At 38.4% G+C, this 15,277-nt stretch overlaps 1 protein-coding gene across 1 annotated transcript in view; it reads right to left on the bottom strand.

The window, feature by feature from the left end:
- The window catches only part of Fbxl17 (F-box and leucine rich repeat protein 17), a 472,330-nt gene that overhangs the window by 446,359 nt on the left and 10,694 nt on the right, over window positions 1-15,277 (bottom strand). Inside the window, exons 2-3 of the mRNA XM_075952216.1 lie at window positions 13,873-13,995; window positions 1,874-2,131 (exon numbers count right to left, since the gene is read on the bottom strand). Coding sequence (XP_075808331.1) covers window positions 1,874-2,131; window positions 13,873-13,995 — 381 coding nt within the window. The remainder of the gene's footprint in view (window positions 1-1,873; window positions 2,132-13,872; window positions 13,996-15,277) is intronic.

Genomic DNA, 15,277 nt, shown 5'->3' with positions numbered 1-15,277 from the left:
TTCAAGGAAAGATAATAATTACAGAAAATTGTTAATCATGAATAGCTCATCATAAAAGTATTGGTTTACTAAACCATAATACACTCCACAGCACAATTATCAAATATCAGCAGGTTATAAAATTAATTCACTAGGTGGGTGGGTCAAGGGCAACATTTATTTACCACAGTAATATAAAATAAAAAAGGAAACAAAGGTACAATGCACACAAACCCTTAATTGTTTGTGTATACATAAAATCCATTCTCTCTCTACTAACCTAGTACGCCAGTTTGTCAGTCAGAGCAATCTATATAAGCAGCCCAGTCTTGGCCACACCTTCCTACAGCACAGGTGAGAATGGGAAATAGGTACTCTACACTACAATGGGATTCCTATGTGATTATTCAAGAACAAAATTAGCTATGGAGGAAATAGACAACTTTCCTACTTCAATCAGAATACTGCATTGTATGAAGCTTCTTCATAATCCAAAAACCAAAAATCTAAAACAAATATCAAAACAAGTTATAAACTCTTAAAATGACTCACATAATAGAGATTTACAAAATTAGTTTCAAAGTTGCAAAGCTTTTAATATTTGATTGTTTGATTGTTACAACATAATCTGTCCCTTAAAAAACTTGCTAATTTCCCTCTGCTTCAACCACAACTCTGACTTAATTCTTTTTCACACATATTACTCAGAACATCCCCATGAGACTGCTAATGTGAAGCCTGTTGTGTTACATGACAATTAAATATGCAAAGATAACCCAGCTGTTAATACATTGATATTTAAAAAGTTTCTCTGTGAACTATGAAATGCTGGAAAAAAAATCCATGAGAAATAAAATCATGCTACATCCATAAAAATGTGTATTCTCCAGAAAAGAGTAATTTAATTGATTTTAAGAATGGTATAAAATGCTTTACCTATCCAAGGTAGAAATGAAATCAGAAAACAGAAAACTGTTACTTCATAGCATGCCTGGGCAATGACACAGGCTCCCTTCCTTGCATGCTGGTGACATCTTTAATAAACACAGAGCGTAGTCACACTCAGTAGACTCCATTCAAGACAGTCTTCCCAAAGTTCTCCTCATTCAAATTTCAAAACATTCATATATAATACTTCAACTTCATGAATGAATAAGCCACTCTCTCAGGAAATGTTAAATGCTATTCCAAAAGGAAGCATATAAAAAGGAAACGTAGGGCTGCAGAGATGGTTCAGAGTTAAGGGCACCAACTGCTCTTCCAAAGGTCCTAAGTTCAATTCTCAGCATCCACAATGGTGGCTCATAACCATCTATAATGAGATCTGGTGCCCTCTTCTGGCCTGAAGGCATACGTGCAGTCAGAACACTACATAATAAATAAACCTTTAAAAAAAGTGTAATATTGAGCTCATTTAATTCCAATTATTAAGCCAAATACATGCAATTATCATTTTTTCTTACTTTATGCTCGTCAATGTGAACTTCCATTTATTCTTTAAAAAACTGGTATTTTAAACCATCTTTAAAATATGCCATCTGATAACATAAAAGGGAAATTAAAAGTTAACTTTTAAAAACTTATTCTGCCCAATCCAAATACTGTAACTTAAAGCAAAATCTAGTATAGATCAACTTAGAAAATAAATAAATAAAAAGAAAAGAAAAATTAAAATTTTAAAAGGAGTTAATAAAATGGTTGGTCGCAGATATTAGGCACTTGGTGTAGAACACAGCAAAATTAAAACATCTGACCGTCACCACCTGCCTAAGCAAACAGTCATCACTGCACAGAAAAGATGGCTCGTCATTTGTAATGCAGCAACCATTCAAACTGTTGCTGCAAAAGGTTTTTAATTAGTGTGTGAAAGCACTGAATACATGCCATTAGTTACCTGCTTGAGTCCTTCATCAGTAAGTTTGTCCTGGTTGCCTACGTGAACTTTCTGCAGTAAAGGACAGTGAGAGGCAACTGCAATGATGGAGGTGTCGGAAAGCTGTTTACACCTGTAGGCTGTATACCTAAGAAGTCCAGGACACTTAAATGCTAAGACACAGACGCCAGTGTCAGACATGCTGCGACAATCAGAAATGTTGATTTCAATTATATTCTGACTTCTCGATGCAATTTTTTCCAATAATTCATCAGTGACCTAAGGGAAAAAAAGAATAAATTAAACTTTGCTCAAAGGAAAAAACTACTTCGTATAATTTCTATCAATAAGTAATAATTGTATTATAGTATGTAAAACACAATGAAAAGAAAAATTTTCTTCTAAAGTATATCAGGAACTGTGGTATAATAAAACATATATATATATGTATGTATACATATACATACACACTTTTTCTTTATTCCCAGTTTCCAGTACAATTTCCTAAAACCTTTGGAAGTTTTTGAGTGTTAGAGTGTAGAACGAATAATTAAAAACTCAGAGACAGATATTGGGGTTCAACCTGAAGATTAGAGAAGCAAAGCAGTCAGTCCAAAATGGCGACCCTGCCTCCAGGAATTCTCAGAATGAGACTCAGCACGAGACCTGTCTACTTCAGTCTTATATTCCTCTTTAGTGCTGGTATTAAAGGTGTGCACTAGTTAACTAGTGTGGCTGCTGGGATCAAAGGTGTGTGCCACCACTGCCTGGACTATATGGCTGACTAGTCTGGCTGCTTTGCACCCATCTTCAGGCAAGCTTTTATTATTAAAACATAAGTAATCTACCACTATTTCAGAGTCCCGTTACTCAGAAGAAGCGTCTGAGCCTTCCTGAACAGAGTAAAGAGGTGAATGAGAGTGGGGCTTACAGCTGCAGGATGAAGTGTGGTCACTCTAAAGACCACCAGGTAGCGCTAGAGACATAGTTCAATGGAAGAATGCTTACCTGGCATGCAAGAGTCCTAGGTTCAAACTTCAGTAAGGAAAACAAACACTAAATAGCTGCTGATCAGAGAGTACATCTGTCATCCCTCTAGCCCTCTAAGGAGGTTAGACAAGTTTGCTGGAGATTAGGTTATAAAAACTCTTCAGCAAAAGTTAATCATCAATACTGAAGGGCTAAAGACTGGAATATCCCTATCTTGACTTGTAACTTTTCCATGTGGATGTTTCTGATTGTATCCTTAACTATAAATCAGAAAACAGAAGTAGAATCTTGTCCTATGATCACTGGACAGTTGCAATTACATACCAAGCCCAAGGTGATAGCTGGGGCACCCGAGCTTTCACTGTTTGCTAGAGAATGGCTGCCTCCTAGGATCTGCAAGTGACATACGAGGGCAGGCAGAGTTACAGGGCCTTAACCTACCGGGTCTGTGGCTGTTGTATGGAATAAGCTCCATGGATCTGATCCTAGATGTGCTATCAGAACACAACGAGAATGTGCATTTTACTTTTCATTAGACCCCTAAAAATCAATCATTTGGGGGCCCATTTTAAACCTTCAAGCTCACCAAAAACTACAGACAAATCTACATTGAGATTTAAAATGTTTGAAAACTAAGCAATTATTACATATAAATCAGCATGATACACAAATTGGTTTCTGGTTTAGTTTGGTGTGTTTTTATTTTGTGGGGAGGGTGTCATGGTTGTGTTTTCTGGTGCGAGGAAAACTGACCATAGGGCCTTGCACATAGCAGGCAAGCACTCTACAACTGAGCCATATTTCTAGCCCCATGAACTGAGTGTTTATACTTGGTATCCAATGACAGCACAGTATGCAAACTGCAAGTTTTATTGCTACCAGAATACCACCTTGCAGGTAATAAATTCATAGCTGAGAAAATGCATCACTGTGTAGCAAAACATCAAAGGCTATAGAATTGTCCGTTTAAAAAAAATCTTTACTCATAAGATTCAATACTAAATACATGTAAAACATAATTCATCTGGCAAAAAAACTCACATGGCCACCTAATTTAAAATAATAATAAAATGTCAGCCATACATGTTACCAGCCCAATCACCATATTTAAAGAGAAATCAGAGTTATGTTATTCAAGTTCTTTTGACAAAAATAAGGAAAAGAGAAAATGCAGATAAAGCTTAAAATGCAGAAAGAGAAAACTAACTTCTGCGTGTGCTGGGAGTGAGAGCCCTGAACAGGGCCACCTCTGTGGGTGTCTGCTGAGAGGAGCTTAGCAGCTGATTGGTGTGAGCCTAGAGGAAAGAGCTGAGTTAGAAGGGGGTCAGGGGTCACCTCCTACTTGCCTGACTCCATTTGCACCATTCCTGCTATACAGACAGTTCAGGAACCCAAGCAAGCAGGCAACTAGCTCTGTACCCGTCTTAGCCTCTTATCAATGAGGAGACAAGACAGAAAGGCTTACGTATGAATGCTCTGGAACTTGCTCGATCTGTTAAAGTGTGGTTCATACACACACTGCCAGTGTCAGCACTTGCTTAGACCACCTAACGAATGCCTACTACATGTGCATCCTAGCAGTCTGCACTTGACAGCATAAGGCATGGTGGGGTTAGTCGGACTCTAATAATTAGCAAAAGTTACAAATCTGCTTCTTTTTTAACGAAACCTCTGTCATCAACAACTTCCCAATGCACCAATGATAAATATCATGCAGAATTTAGAGCAGTTTAAGATTCCAATAAAAATAATAGCTTTATTGTATGTTTTCATATATTTCTAATGCAAAATACCAACTATCATTTAAAGAATGAAGCCAAAAAGTCTAATAAACTGTCTGCAATCAGCACTATAAATTTCATCTGTTTTCATAATCTATGACACCATGTAAGTATACTGGAACAATTAAACAATTAGGAAATTTGAAAACTGCCAAAAGGAAACTTGTCTGTTTTCAAAAAGATTATTTTAGCCCAATTTACTGCTATTTATCCATAAACAGGAAATAACAGCATCTCCTACTGAAGTTGAAGAGAGAGCCATGAATTCTTATGTGTAAGCCTGTGGAGGCCATGGCACGGGACAGATGCCTGTGTACCAACATTCGCTACTATCAAACTATTAGGATGCAACCTCCCTAAAGGAAAAGTTCCTGGTTTTGAAATGATGATGATAAAGAGAGATACAAAAAAGACTACAACACAGAGAAGAAGAGTCACAGCTACCAGTCTACATTAGAAATTATCTTTTCCAGCGGATCCAGACCAGGGACATTTACGGAAGCAGGACTGGGCCAGAGACCTAGGCTGGAAAAAGCCTGAAGCAGTGACCTAGCCCAAGGCCTGAGACCACAAGCTCCTCAGAGCAGGAGTGGATCGAGACCAAGAACATTTGTGGAGGCAGACCTGAGACAGCAAACTCCACAGAAACAGGTACAGAGGAGCAACCGCTGAGCGAGTGGGCCAGAGCCAGAGACCAATGCAGGTTCAGGTGTGAATCTGTGACCATCAAGTAGACCTGAGCCAGTACCCCCTGCAGGTCTGAGGAACTGGGCCTGAGCCAGGACCCTCCTTGGGTCCTGCATGGGTCTGGGTCCTCCAAGGGAGTAGGCAGGAATCAGAAACCTCTGCTGGTCCAGGCCTGAGTTTGGGAGCTCAGATGGAGTAGGCCTGAGCCAAGTCCTCTGCGGGTCCAGGCGCAGCCAAGTCTGGGACCTCCAAGGGAGACGATAGGAGCCAGAGACCTTTGCAGGACCAACCCAAAGGCAGGGACCTACGCAGGAACAGATTCAGACCAAGGATATTTACAAAAACACGTCTGAGCCAGCAACCTCGCCAGAAAAGGCCTGAGACAGCAAACTCCACAGGAGCGGAGCAACCTCCAGGAACACGGAGTGACCAATGGGATAACTAGAATCCTGACACTGACTGTTCCACGAGGAACAACCATCTGAGCCTTGGATCCACTGGCACCTAGAAGATTAATCACCAGAGGCTCAGACAGCCCCAACCATACCAATTAGAGGAAAAGATGACTAGACAAGGTAAGAACACATGCAATACCACAATGAGCAACACAACACCAGTAAAAATCTAGAAATCCTACAACAGCAAACATTGAACAACCAAATAAAGATGAAGCAAAAGAAAATGACCTAAAAAATAACTTCAGGAGAATGTTTGAGACTCTTAAGGAGGAAATGAGAAATTCCCTCAAAGAAATGGAGAAAAAGACAAACAAAAAAATTGGAAGACATCAGCAAATCCCGTAAAGAAAACCAAGAAAAAGAAATCCAACATATAAAATAAACTATTCAAGACTTGAAAATTTAAATACAGGGGCACAGGAGACCACTTCCTACATATAACCCCAGCACCACAGACATAAAAGGCATCATTGAATAAATGGGACCTCCTAAGACTGAGAAGCTTCTGTAAAGCAAAGGACACTGTCACTAAGACAAAAAGGCAACCCACTGGCTGGGAGAAGATCTTCACCAACCCTGCAACTGACAAAGGTCTGATCTCCAAAATATATGAAGAACTCAAGAAACTAGACCGTAAAAGGCTAATCAACCCAATTATAAAATGGGGCACTGACTGAGCTGAACAGAGAATTCTCAACAGAAGAAGTTCAAATGGCCAAAAGACACCTAAGGTCATGCTCAACTTCCTTAGCTATCAGGGAAATGCAAATCAAGACAACTTTAAGATACCATCTTACACCTGTCAGAATGGCTAAAATCAAAAACACCAATGATAGCCTTTGCAGGAGAGGTTGTGGAGGAAGGGGTACCCTCATCCATTGCTGGTGGGAATGCAAACTTGTGCAACCACTTTGGAAATCAGTGTGGCGGTTTCTCAGGAAATTAGGGATCAACCTACCCCTGGACCCAGCAATACCACTCTTGGGACTATACCCAAGAGATGCCCTATCATATGACAAAAGCATTTGTTCAACTATGTTCATAGCAGCATTATTTGTAATAACCAGAACCTGGAAACAACCTAGATGCCCTTCAATGGAAGAATGGAGGAAGAAAGTATGGAATATATACATATTAGAGTACTACGCTGCGGTAAAAAAACAATGACTTCTCGAATTTTGCATGCAAATGGATGAAAATAGAAAACACTATTCTGAGTGAGTTATCCCAGACACAAAAAGACGAACATGGGATGTACTCACTCATAATTGGTTTCTAGCCATAAATAAAGGTCACTGAGTCTATAATTTGTGATCCTAAAGAAGCTAAATAAGAAGGTGAACCCAATGAAAAACATATAGTTATCCTCCTGGCTATGGGAAGTAGACAAGATTGCCGGGCAAAAAATTGGGATCTTGGAAGTGGGGCGGGATGGGGGTAAGGGGAGATGGGGAGAGAAAAGTGAGAAGGGGAGGATGGGGGGAACTTGGGGAAACGGAATGATTGGGATAAAGAAAGGTTGGATAGGGGAGCTGGGAAGCACATATCTTAGTTAAGAGAGCCACCTTAGGGTTGGCAAGAAACTTGAACCTAGAGTGGCTCCCAGGTGCCCAGGGAGATGTCCCCAGTTAGTTCCTTGGGCAGCTGAGGATAGGGATCCTGAAATGATCCTATCCTATAGCCATACTGATGAATATCTTGCATATCACCATAGAACCTTCATCTGGCGATGGATGGAGATAGAGACAGAGACCCACACTGGAGCACTGGACTGAGCTCCCAAGGTCCCAATGAGGAGCAGAAGGAGGGAGAACATGAGCAAGGAAGTCAGGACCACGAGGGGTGCACCCACCCACTGAGACAGTGGGGCTGATCTATTGGGAGCTCACCAAGGCCAGCTGGACTGTGACTGAAAAAGCATGGGATAAAACCGGACTCTCTGAACATGGCGAACAATGAGGGCTGATCAGAAGCCAAGGACAATGGCGCGGGGTTTTGATCCTACTTAATGTGCTGGCTTGGTGGGAGCCTAGCCAGTTTGGATGTTCACCTTCCTAGACCTGGATGGAGGGGAGAAGACCTTGGACTTCCCACAGGGCAGGGAACCCTGACTGCTCTTTGGACTGGAGAGGGAGGGGGAGAGGAGTGGGGGGAGGAGGAGAGGGGTGGGAGGAGGGGGAGGGAAATGGGAGGCAGGGAGGAGGCGGAAATTTTTTTTTCAATAAAAAATAAAAAAAGAAAGTGAAAATACAAAAAAAATAAATAGTTCTGACATGGAGAAAGTTAAAGAGTTGAAATCAAGCTACTTTGGACAGATTTTGGAAAGTTCAAATACAAAATTCATTTCTAAAGAAAAGCCAAAATATCCTGTCCAAGAGTATTCTTCAAAATAATTAATTATTATAAATATTTAAGTATTATACATACCTATATTGCTTAGCTAACTTTCTAAAGCCAAAAAAAGGCAATTTTTGTTATCCTCTTCCCCAATCTCTATTTCTCTGGCTCATTGTATTTAAAGAAAACAGACAATAGAACGGATATAAGCATTTCTAATTATGCTAAAGAAAAATGGTGAAGAAAACCTCAAAGCTACAGGATCATATACCGTGTGTCTCCTCTGAAAACTCAGGGAGACATTTCAAGAGTTCTTGGCAAAGACATGTATTTTTTAATTATCTTCATTGGTTACTTCTGAAAATGACATAAGAAAGGAAATGTCATGTCCTCCAGAAGTTTTAGAACCTAGGAAATGTTTTAAATATCTTAATAGTCACAGATTCTCAAGTTAATGTCTCTTTTACAGTGTAATCCCCTCCACCTGTAGCCGGCTATTATGCAGAGAATGGAAGGGAAGTGACATTTGAAAGTGTCCCAGAAAACAAAATGGGAGAAAAAGATGAAAAGAAAAAGGACACCATACAGGAAGTAATAGGCAAAAAGAATTGTGAGATGAGTGTGAAACGGAAGGATAAGGGGTTGTAGTGGGGAAGTCAAAAAAGTAGGGTTAAATTTTGAAAAGCTATCTAGTATAGTTTGCTAAATGGATGTAAGATAGAAAACTAGTGTCCAGAATAATTCTAAAGTTATTTTTCTTGAGCTATAAGCTAAGGCATCCAATTACATACACAAAGAGATGTGTTGGAGCCACTAAGGAGGTAATAGCAAGTACTCAGTTATGTATATGTTAATTTGAGGTAAAAAGCTGCATGAATTCTTCAAGCTACTTCATTTGTGCTGTCTGGCTGCATCTACCGTTCAAATCAGGAACTGAAAACATTCATGCTACACAAAATACAACAGACTTTTTAGAAATGTGAGGATATGGTGATCTCTGTAATCTCTCCCTCTCTCTTCCTGTATTTGTGTGTGTGTGTTTAATAAGCAGAATTTGTTATGCATTTCTATTTCTGTGATGTATAATATATAATAAAGACAGTGACATCAAAAAAAATATCGCCATCAACAAAATCTAAATTAACAGGAGATAGCAATCACTCATCATTAATATCCCTCAATATAAATGGACTCAACTCATCTATAAAAAGACACAGGCTAACAGACTGGATATGAAAACAGAATCCATCCTTCTGCTGCATACAAAATATACACCTCAATTTCTGTTGCAAGGAGCCACTTGTTTGTCCTGGCCACCCGGCTAGCTTGGCCCCAAAATAACCACACAGAAACTGTATTAAGTAAATCACTTCTTGGCCCAATAGCTCTAGCTTCCTATTGGCTAAAATACATTTTAATTTAACCAATTTCTATTAATCTGTGTATCACCACGTGGCAGTGGTTTACTGTCAAGATTCTAACCAGCGTCTGTCTCAGGCAGAGGATCCATGGTGTCTCTCCAACTCTGCTTTCTTCCTCCCAGAATTCAGTTCCGTTTTCCCTGCCTACCTAAGTTCTGCCCTATCAACAGGCCAGGGCAGTTTCTTTATTCATTAACCAATGAAAGCTGCACGTAGACAGAAGGACCTCCCACACAAACCCTCAAAGACAGACATCGGCCTCAGAGGAAAGGGTTAGGAAAAAAATTCCAATTAAATGGACCTAAGAAACAAGATGGTGTAGTTATCCTAATATCTAACAAAATAGACTTCAAACTAAAATCAATCAAAAGAGACAAAGAAGGACACTTCATATTAGTCATAGGAAAAATCCATCAAGAGGAAATCTCAATACTGAATATCTATGCCCCAAATACAAGACCACCCTCATATGTAAAAGAAATACTTCTAAAGCTTAAATCATGCATTAAACCACACACACTAACAGTGGGAGACTTCAACACTCCCCTCTCACCACTGGACAGGTCAGTCAGACAAAAAAATGAACATAGAAATAAGAGAACTAACAGATGTTATGACTCAAATGGACTTATCTATAGAATATTCCATCCAAACACAAAAAAATACCTTCTTCTCAGCACCTCATGGACCTTTCTCAAAAATTGACCACATACTCAGTAACAAAACAAACCTCAACAGATTAAAAAAAAATATGAAATAACCCCATGTATCTTATTAGATCACCATGGCTTAAAACTAGAATTCAACAACAATACTAATTCCAAAAAAGCCCATCAACACATGGAAATTAAACAATGATCACCTAAATCATCAATGAGTCAAGGAAGAAATAAAATGAAATGAAAATGACCACACAACATACCTAAATTTATGGGACACATTGAAAGCAGTGTTAAGAGGAAAGTTCATAGCACTAAATGTCTACATAAAGAAACTAGGAAAACCCCATACTAGAGAATTAACAGAACAATTGAAAACTTTAGAACAAAAAGAAGCAAACTCACATAAGAGAACTAGACTGAAGGAAATAATCAAATTGAGAGCTGAAATCAACAAAATAGAAACAAAGAAAACAATACAAAGAATCAATGTATTAGTTCTTCCAAGAAAATCAACAAAATAGACAAACCTTTATCAAAACTAACCAAAAGCAGAGAAATAATATCCAAACTAACAAAATCAGAAATGAAAAGAGGGATATAACAGATACAGAGGAAATCTAGAGAATCATCAGGTCATATTTGAAAACCTGTACTCCACAAAATTGGAAAACTTAAAGGAAATGGATAACTTTCTGGATAAATATCACTTACCAAAATTAAGTCAAGACCAGATAAGCAAATTAAATAGACCTATAACTGCTGAAGAAATAGAAACAATTATCAAAAGTCTCCCAACCAAAAAAAAGACCAGGACCAGATGGTTTCAGCTTAGAATTGTACAAGATTTTCAAAGAAGAACTAATACCAATACGCCACAAATTGTTCCACACAATAGAAACAGAAGGAACATTGCCAAACTCTTTTTATGAGGCTACAATTACCCTGATACCCAAACCACTTAAAGGACATTGCTAAGAAAGAGAATTACAGACCAATCTCACTCATGAACGTTGATGCAAAAATACTGAAAAATTACTGGCAAAAAGAATCCAAGAACACATCAGAACCATCATCCACCATGATTAAGTCGGCTTCATCACAGAGATGCAGAGATGGTTCAACATACCAAAATCTGTCAACGTAATCCACCATATAAACAAAATGAAACATAAAAACCACACATGATCATCTCATTAGATGCCGAAAAAGCTTTCGACAAAATACAACATCCCTTCATGATAAAGTCTTGCTGAGAGCAGAGATACAAGGAGCATACATAAACATAATTAGGGCAATATACAGCAAGCCAACAGCCAACATCAAACTAAATGGAGAGAAACTCCCAGCAATTCCACTGAAATCAGAAACAAAGCAAGGTTGTCCACTCTCTCCATATCTATTCAATATAGTTCTCGAGGTCCTAGCTACAGCAATAAAACAACAAAAGGAGATCAAGAAGACACAAACAGGAAAAGATAAAGTCAAACTCTCACTATTTGCTGATGATATGATAGTTTACATAAGCGATCCAAAAAATTCTACCAAGGAACTTCTACAACTCAAACACTTTCAGTAATGTAGCAGGATACAAGATTAACACACACACGCACACAAAAATCAGTAGCCCTCTGGGCACAGATGATAAATGGGCTGAGAAAGAAATCAGAGAAACATCACCCTTAACAATAGCCACAGAGTAATTCTAACCAAACAAGTGGAAGACTTGTATGACAAGAACTTTAAATCTTTGAAGAAAGAAATTTAAAGAAGACACAAAAAAGTGCAAAGATCTCCCATGCTCTTGGGTAGATAGAATTTAACACAGTAAAAATGACAATCTTACCAAATCTACAGATTCAATGCAAAATCCCAGCAAAATTCTTCACAGACTTTAAAACAGTACTCAACTTCATATGGAAAAGCAAAAAACCCAGGATAGCCAAAACAATCCTGTACAATAAAAGAACTTCTGGAGGCATCACAATCCCTGACTTCAAACTACTACAGAGCTACAGTACTGAAAACAGCCTGATATTGGCATAAGAACAAACAGGAAGAACAACAGAACTGAATCGAAGACCCAGATATTAATCCACACACCTTTGAACACCTGATTTTTGACAAAGGAGCAAAAAATATCAAATGGAAAAACGAAAACACATTTAACAAATGGTGCTGGCATAACTGGTATCAACATGTAGAAGAATGAAAACAGACCCATATCTATCACCATGCACAAAACTCAAGTCCAAATGGATCAAAAATCTCAACATAAAGCCAGCCACACTGAACCTCATAGAAGAGAAAGTGGGAAGTACACTTGAATGCCTTGGCACAGGAGACCACTTCCTAAATACAACACCAGCAGCACAGGCCACTGAGAGAAACAATTAATAAATGAGACCTCCTGAAACTGAAAAGCTTCTGTAAAGCAAAGGACACAGTCAACAAGACAAAACAACAACCTACGGAATGGAAAAAAGTCTTCACCAATCCCAAATCATTGAGAGGTCTGATCTCCAAAATACACAAAGGAAAAAAAAAGGAAAAGAAAAAAAAAAACAAAATACACAAAGAACTCAAGAAATTGGTCATCAAAAGAACAAATAATCCAATAAAAAAAATGGAGTACAGACCTAAACAGAGAACTCACAACAGAGAAATCTAAAATGGCTGAAAGACACTTAAGGAAATGCTCAACATCCTTAGTCATCAGAGAAATGCCAATCAAAACATCCCTTACAACTGTAAGAATGGCCAAGATCAAAAACACTGATGACAACTTATGCTGGAGAGGTTATGGGGTAAAGGGAACACTCCTGCATTGCTGGTGGGATTGCAAGCTGGTACAGCCCCTTTGGATATCAGTGTGGCAATTCATCAGAAAATTAGGAAACAACCTTCCTCAAGACCCAGCAATACCACTTTTAGGTATATACCCAAAGGATGCTCAACCAAGCCACAAGGACATGTGCTCAACTATGTTCATAGCAGCATTGTTTGTCAGAGCCAGAAACTGGAAAGAACCTAATGCCCCTCAACCGAACAATGAATAGGGAAAATGTGGTACATTTACACAACAAAGTACTACACAGCAGAAAAAAATAATGACATCTTGAAATTTTCAGGCAAATGAATGGATCTAGAAAGCATCATTTTGAGTGAGGTAATCCAGTCCCAGAAAGACAATTATCATATGTACTCACTCATAAGTGGTTTTTAAAACATAAAGCAAAGAAAACCAGCCCACAAATCACAATCCCAGAGAACCTAGACAATAACGAGGACCCTAAGAGAGGCATACATGGATCTAATCTACATGGGAAGTAGAAAAAGACAAGATCTCCTGAGCATGGGACCTTGAAAGAGGGTTGAAGGGAAAGGGAGAGGCAGGGAGGGGAGCAGAGAAAAATATAGAGCTCAAGAAGAAAATTAATAAAAAAAAGAAATTATCTTTTCCACCGTGAAATGTACTTTTCAATTAAACTTATATATACACTGTGTGTGTGTGTGTGTGTGTGTGTGTGTGTGTGTGTGTGTGTGTGTGTGTGTGTAAAACATTAAATTTTTGGAAAATTGTTTAAAAGCATACCATTGTAGATTACAGTCTTCTGAAAAGAGAATAAAGATGTTTATTCAACTGAGAAGGGCAAATAAGGGTTTTAATAGAATTTATCTCCATACCTGCTGACGACTGCTAAGATCCAGCTGCTTCCAGAACTGGAAATCCAAACAAAGGTCACGCCAGTACTTGCAGACCAATGATGCAGAAAGGCAACGTTCATCCAGGGACAAATTGGAAAATATCTGTGAATTACAAAAGGAACCATGCATGTGCTTAATGTTTTCCAAGGCATAGCAATATAACAAACTTACAGGCTGAAGGACAATATTGAAAATATATTGAATACAAGTGAGCACCATCAAAGTCAGTCAGAGACTATCCTACAGAACAAGAAGTGTGATGACAGAGGGGCCAAGAACGGGAACTGGCACTATCTTTTAGGTAAGGAGAGAAAAGAAAACAGAATGATACTAATGTCTGTATTTTTCTCTTCTCTTATAGTAAAACATATTACAAGGACAAGCCAACAACAAATGAAACACTGCCTAGGCTAACGGAAGAGGAAAGACTAGGGAGTAAAGACATAAAGAGTCCTCTGAAGCTTTTGCCTGACCTTGGGAGCATAAGAACTTTTAGACACAATTTAAGAAAACTCAGAAGTAAACCATATGAGAGGTACTGTACCTTATGGTACCTCCTAGACACTCATAACCCCTGCCTAATGCTGAGAGATACAAATCTAATGCTGGACGTCCCACAAAACATCTGCTTGAGACTTCAAAGGTTCAAGGTCATGAAAAAAAACAAGGAAAGATGAGAAACTGTTATATTCCAGAAAAGTCGAACAGAAACAGGTTCTAGTGCAAACCCTGAACTGGATCCTGGACAAAAAACAGGAAAGAACATTATCTAAGAAAGTGATCGAATCAAAATAAAGATTAATTTGTAATTATGAGTAATATACCAACGCTGGTACCACAGTTTTGGCAAATGTACTTGCGGAATGTAAATCAATAAAATTAAGGGAGACAAACTGAGTGCAGAGAGGAGGGGAACCTCTGTACCGTACTGTCTTTGTACTTTTTCTATAAATCTAAAATCATTCCATAGAATACACATTGTACATCTTAAATAGCGCAATAAAAAATACAACTACTCCAAGGTGCAGACCTACTTTAAAAAAACTTAAAAGTCCTATCAGGAAAGAAGTGCTGGAGCCAGGATTAGGGTTCAGGCAGGTCTTTGAAGATGTTGGAGACACGTCAACAAATAATGGGATGTAGGAGATACTGAGTTGGACCAATTATCAGAAACACTTCAAAGCCAAATGATAACAATGGAAACCAAGCAGATGTTTAGACGATATAAAGGAAATTAGTTTTTACTTTTCTATATTATAATTATATCGATATTTTATTGTCTCTTTTATTCTGGTGCTTATGAGAAATTCAATCAAAAATTATGTTTTTATATTCACTGAAAATTTTTTGAAAAGTTTAAAAGTTAAAACAAGATAAGCATAAT

This window comes from Microtus pennsylvanicus, chromosome 17 (assembly GCF_037038515.1).
Source record: "Microtus pennsylvanicus isolate mMicPen1 chromosome 17, mMicPen1.hap1, whole genome shotgun sequence".
Taxonomy (NCBI): Eukaryota; Metazoa; Chordata; class Mammalia; order Rodentia; family Cricetidae; genus Microtus; species Microtus pennsylvanicus.
Note: the sequence above shows the minus strand (reverse complement) of the source record. Positions and strands in the feature narration are given on the sequence as shown.